Source organism: Brachionichthys hirsutus, chromosome 20 (assembly GCF_040956055.1).
Source record: "Brachionichthys hirsutus isolate HB-005 chromosome 20, CSIRO-AGI_Bhir_v1, whole genome shotgun sequence".
Lineage (NCBI taxonomy): Eukaryota > Metazoa > Chordata > Actinopteri > Lophiiformes > Brachionichthyidae > Brachionichthys > Brachionichthys hirsutus.
Window position 1 is genome coordinate 3,887,808 of NC_090916.1, and position 5,551 is coordinate 3,893,358.

The 5,551-nt window shown below is 44.0% G+C and overlaps 1 protein-coding gene across 1 annotated transcript; it reads left to right on the plus strand.

Annotated features, from left to right (window-relative positions):
• The first annotated feature begins 320 nt into the window (after window positions 1-320).
• Window positions 321-5,330, plus strand: chga (chromogranin A). Its single transcript, XM_068753977.1, has 8 exons — window positions 321-366; window positions 584-633; window positions 1,368-1,461; window positions 2,484-2,552; window positions 2,671-2,754; window positions 3,177-3,488; window positions 4,018-4,448; window positions 4,727-5,330. The coding sequence occupies exons 1-8, from the start codon at window positions 321-323 to the stop codon at window positions 4,808-4,810; spliced, it is 1,170 nt and encodes a 389-aa protein (XP_068610078.1). The 3' UTR covers window positions 4,811-5,330.
• The last annotated feature ends 221 nt before the right edge of the window (window positions 5,331-5,551 follow it).

The following is a 5,551-nucleotide window of genomic DNA, read 5'->3' on the forward strand; positions in this document are numbered from 1 at the left end:
ACCTGCGCTGCCGTGACAGCCGCAAAGGTGTCTCCAGGTGCACCATTACGCATTTGTCCCGGGATGATGTCACTTCCTGTTCGCTCGCCGTCCTATAAAAGCGGGTGCCGCCGCGGTCAGGTGTCGGCGCGGAGAGGACGGAGGCTGCAGGAGGTTTAGCTCTCCAGAAATACCGAAAAGAGGCCAAGTTTTAGCTCGGAATGCGTCCGTGACGCACCGACTGTCAAAATACGAGGTGAAAACAGAACCGTCAGACATAAGCTGCGCTTTTTTTTTTTCCCCGATTCCTGGAGAGCTTAATGCGCCTCGTCTCCAAAACAATGTTCGGGAAAAGACTTTTCGTTCTGACGATGCTGTCCAACTGCGGTAAGAGGACGCCGCGGTGTGAATGTTTCATACGATGGTGTAGTTTGGGCTGAGGAGAAAAGGAAACAAACCGCGCTGGCCGGATTCAGCACCGAGGACAGCGACTCTGGAGATGCGTTTGAGGGACGTTGGGAATAGCAGCACCAGATGTGATGGGGGGTGTAATATAATTACAGGATGATTCATGGCTTTTATTTTGTCTTGCTTTTCCTCGCAGCTCTCTCATTGCCACTGATCACAGGTCAGCTGGAGAATGAAGACGCAAAGGTAAAAAAAAAAAATCATAAAATATTTGAGGTTAATTAGAGAAATAAAAACTTTATACAGAAACTTGCTTCAATTATAAATGAGCCTGTTTTTGTCAAACACGTTGACAAAATAAATATTCATTAGAATATTTTTTTCTACAATGCATCTAAAGGCAAGCAGTAAATAGAAATCCAGGCACTTATATCTGATACCTGTTACTACAGTCTCTTTTAAATCAGTGGATACCAATCAGGGCGATGGCGAGCCTTGGCCTCCATGATGCGGTCTATTTATATCCATTTAACATCTTCAAGGAGAGACAGAGTGGGAATCAGCTTCAAGAAACGACTTGGAGAGAAGTGAATTTAAGGGGGGGAAGCCTTGATGGTTGTGAAATTGAAATGAGCAAAATTCAAAGATGTGAAAGGGAGAAGAAAAGAAGCTAATGAAAAGTGATCTGGCATGTGGGATTGCTTGACATTGAACGCACCGGAGAGTTCTGGTGGCTCTGATGTCTCATCGTGCACCAGTGCTCCTCTTTGCACATCTGTGTGCAAAGAGGAGCACTGGTTTTCATCTGTAGCGCTCTGTAGATTTATTCCCATGAAGCGTTCATCTATTGCCAGTCTGTGTGGTGGAGAAGCAGAATTTACATTCATAACATCTGATTCAAGACAATTCGATTTTTAAACACTTGTAAATGCTCTTAGCCACAATAGGAAAGCCTTTTTGTTCACTCTCTTTGTCTGCAGGTGATGAAATGCATTGTGGAGGTGTTGGCAGATGTCATATCAAGGCCCCGCCCCTTGCCTGTCAGTCAGGAGTGTCTGGCCACGCTGAAGACAGGTTAGTCCCGCCCATCGGAGAACCGCGTCTCAGACACCTTGTCCCTGCAGTGTTTCTCAAACACTGTTCAATACTGTTCACAAATAGTTTATTACATAACATGAATTGGTGACTTCTCCGATTTAGGAATTTTGGCCATTTTTATTTTGTTTGTTTCCATGACGACAAGTTGGACTTGGGCTCGTTATGGTGGATGTTTTATTTCTGCAGCAGCTCTTAAATATTGATCAATATTTTTCAATCAAACTCCGTATACACAACAAGCACGCACTGAAGCGTATTTTTATTATTATTAGTTTTGTTCCCATGGATACGAGTCAAATTGAGGCTAATTCTCTGAGTGAGATTTGTCTCATCTCAGGCAGTCCTTTTGTACTGTGAAGATTCACCAAAGCAAACCAGTCCTCCCTCACTGGAGCCACACTGGAACCAACATAAGCTCTATTTTACCTACAGTAGCATGCCTGCATGTTAATAATTTGATGCAATGGCTGCTGGGTAAAAAACCTCAGACAGTCACCAGCACTCAGTTACATCGCCTTGTGTTACCTCTATGCCATCCTTGTTGTAAAAATCAATCAACTGTTCCTCGCTGAGTGTTTGTTACTGTGGAAGAGGAGGGAGAGAGAGGGGGGGGGAGAGTGAGTACGCCATGTAATGAAAGAGAAGGAAAGAAAAGAGAGTGATATCCAAGCACAGCACTGCACAGTAGCTGCTGCCTGCCGAGTATGGATCCAGTGCCATTTGTGGGTCAGCAGAAAGTCCAGCGCTTACTGCTGCTCTAATTCGTTGCGGGACGAATGATTAATTGTGCTCTCGCTTTGAAAGTAGCGTATTTCAGAGCAATTAACTGTGATGATCCGCTGAAGCTAATTTCTTAGCGCTGGTAAAAAAACACACGCTTATGTTTTACCTCCTGTTTGATCCCTTTATCTGTCTGTTCCTCTCTTTCTTTCGTTGAGCTTTTTCGACCACTAGTTCCCATGCAGTCTGACGTATTCATGCGCGTGTCTTCTCTGCAGACGACCGGATAGTTTCTATCCTTCGTCATCAGAACTTTCTGAAGGAGCTGCAGGAGATTGCTGTTCAGGGTGAGTCACGGAGCCCACATTGCTGTGGATGTCCGGTGATGATCATTCTGGTCTGCATTGGTATGGAAACAGGACAGATGATGTAGACTAAGAGCTTGAATATTTTTTTAAACTGTAGGTCATGAAGAGAGAGCCGAGCTGCAGAGTGATGCCAGCGTACCTGACCCAGCGACACTGACTCCTCCTGCAGGTGATCTTGGTGGTGAGTTCTGCATCGTTACCTCCGCCGAGGCGAAGGTTTGTCTGTCTGTCTGTCTGTTAGCACCATAACTCAAAAGGTTACAGACGGATCTTGATGAAATGTTGGAAATGATACCAGGAAGAGATGATTTGATTTTGGTGATGGTCCAGAAAAGATTATAGATCACTTTGAATTTTTTGTTAACATTTTAATTTAGTCAATGACTCTTTAAAATGTGTTCTTCAATATCTTGGTTGATTATCGACCGATGTTTATGGAATTTGGCACAGTCATGTAAGGTGGGGATCTCTATATCACCACTGAATTTCTTCCAGATCCGCAATACTGCCGCAATACAAAAAAAAAATCTGGATTTTCCCATTTACATAGCAGGAAAATCAATATCTTTTAGTAAATTAAATTCCAACCCCTCCTCTTTACAGATCGATCCATGTTGGAGGCTTTGGGAGGTCCCGGCGAAAGATCCATCCTGTCTCAGGAAAGCAGGACAGGATACGGAAACTTAGAGGGAGAAAAGGATGAGGCGCTGGGAGATGAAGCATCACAGGAGGCCGGTGATGGTGATGCTGAAGAGGAACAAGTGAAGAGGGAGGATGACAAGAAGCCGAGAGGTCACATCTCTGAGTCTGAGTATGAGTCACGTGAGGGCAGGGCAGAAACGAGTGAGGAAGATGAGGAAGAGAATGAAAAGAAGAGAGGGAAGTCTAAGCATTCAGAGGAAAACGTGACCAAAGGTAAGACATGTAATCTGAAAAATATTCAGATTACATGTTCATTTTTTTTTATTGGTGAAATTAATTCAAGCATGTTAAAAAGTAAAGAAAAGCACCCTGCCTCGTACTGAAACCGCAGGACGGAGTGATTGATGGAAGTGCTTCAATCTATACGATGGATTCCAGCTGCCCCTCAGTGGGAGCAGAGCCAACACGGCTGGCAACCTGACAACCCGAACGAGGAGTGTCCTAGCGTTCCTCTGAGCTTGTGTGCATGGGCTCAGCTGGAAGCATTTCCATCCTTAGATCCAGACTGCAGTGAAGATATCCCGCTTTTTCTCTAGAAATGATTTTCCACAGCTGAAATGATAAATAGTACAGATGGAACTATTATGCAAAAATGGAGTTTTCAGCCAAGTCATCTGAATGCCATGCTGTTAATTCATAAAATGCAGGAGGAGGGATGCTGCCAGCTGGCGTGAAATGCTTTATAAAAAGTCAACTCTTACTGATGGTGAAAGCTTTTCTGTTCATTCTTTTCTTCCTCCAGAGGCCGGATCTGGTGAAAAGAGCGATGCACCCAGAAACAAGTCCAAGAGGCATTTTAAAGGAGACGACAAAGTGGAGGAAGACAAAAGAGCTGTATTTTTCTTGCATAAACGACATGAGAGGCCAGGGGGAAAGGAGGAAAAGGAGGAGGAGGAGAAAAGGAGAGGGAGTAGGGAGAGCTTAATGCACTGGGCCAAGAGGGGCAAGCTGTTGAGGAACGGCGTCGAAAAGGAGGCGCAACAGTCCAACAGCCAGGAGGAGGTTCCGCATCATTCAAAGGAGGTCTCAGAGGAGGAGGAGGAGGAGGAGCAGAAGATGAAAAGAAACATGCACAAGAGTCCAGAGGAGAAGGAGCTGCAGACAATTGCTAAAAGAGGACCTGAGGAGGGGAGGGGGATGGAGGAAGAGGGGAGCGCCATTCGGAGGTCAGAGGTGTGTTGTCCTGTCCTTTTTCCCCCCAACAAGTTGATCACCTGATGATAATATGATTGTTCAACATTTCCTTCTCGTGAGTTGTTGCAGTGGTTCAACTTAGCTTAGCATAACGACTGAGAAAAAGAAGTGCATCAAGTTATTGTCAGAAAAATAATGATATGTCCTTGTTTACAGTGTAAACGGTAGAATGTGGAAGCAGATAGTTTTAGAGCTGTTGCTCACATGTACCACGTGTCACTGTTTACAATCCTGTTGTCCTCTAATTACATCTGCAGGAGCCGGAGATAGAAAGCCTTGCCACCATTGAGTTAGAGCTGGAAAATGTTGCCCAAAGACTCCACAATCTGCGGCAAGGCTGAGAGAGACCTCGACGAAGCTTTGACACCGCTGCCTCCTCCGCTTTTCCAGCTGCCTGGTTTCCACAGATAGATCCAATGAATGTGTGTCTTTTGCTGCTGCAGCCTCCCTCCTTCCATTCTTTCCCTGAAACATTCACACACACATTTAAATGCTCATTGTCCTGCATTCTAAAGCATACAAAGGTTTGTGGATTGAAACACAGCAAAAATGTGTCTGCCCTTTGTTTTTCTCTGACAATCAATTCTCTTTCTGCAAATGTATCTCGGCTGCTCTTCCAATGTACTTAACATTGAATCTTGATTTATGTGAAAGGTTTTGGCAGATCCAGGTATGCACCCACCAGCAAGGTGAGGCTGTGCATGTATACATGTACAAAACTCTCTCTGGGATGATTACCTGAGAGGGATGTAGATGCTTACTTAGTATAGAAACGGTCAAGCCAAGGAAATAAAGGAAAACTTTTAGAAAGTTAAAAAAACTGGATTGTAATCCTAAACTGTTCGTAACTTCTGTAAGAAAACCAATAAATTGAATTGAGTTTATCTGATATCATTGTTTTGGTACTTTCTTTTAATGCCTCTCAAAGTGTGACGCATGAAAATGTGTAAATTAGAGGGAATATATTAATTTTCTGTATTTTCACTAACAATCCAGCTGCAGTCTTGGTTTTATTGTAGGTAAAGGATCTAATTGCATGAATCATCGCACGCAAGTTGCTCATTCAGTATATTTAAATGCAA

Coding starts and splice junctions, on each gene's coding strand:
- chga (XM_068753977.1), top strand. CDS start 321: ATGTTCGGGAAAAGACTTTTCGTTCTGACGATGCTGTCCAACTGCG. Junction 367..583: donor GACGATGCTGTCCAACTGCG/GTAAGAGGACGC, acceptor TTTTCCTCGCAG/CTCTCTCATTGCCACTGATC. Junction 2,553..2,670: donor GCAGGAGATTGCTGTTCAGG/GTGAGTCACGGA, acceptor TTTAAACTGTAG/GTCATGAAGAGAGAGCCGAG.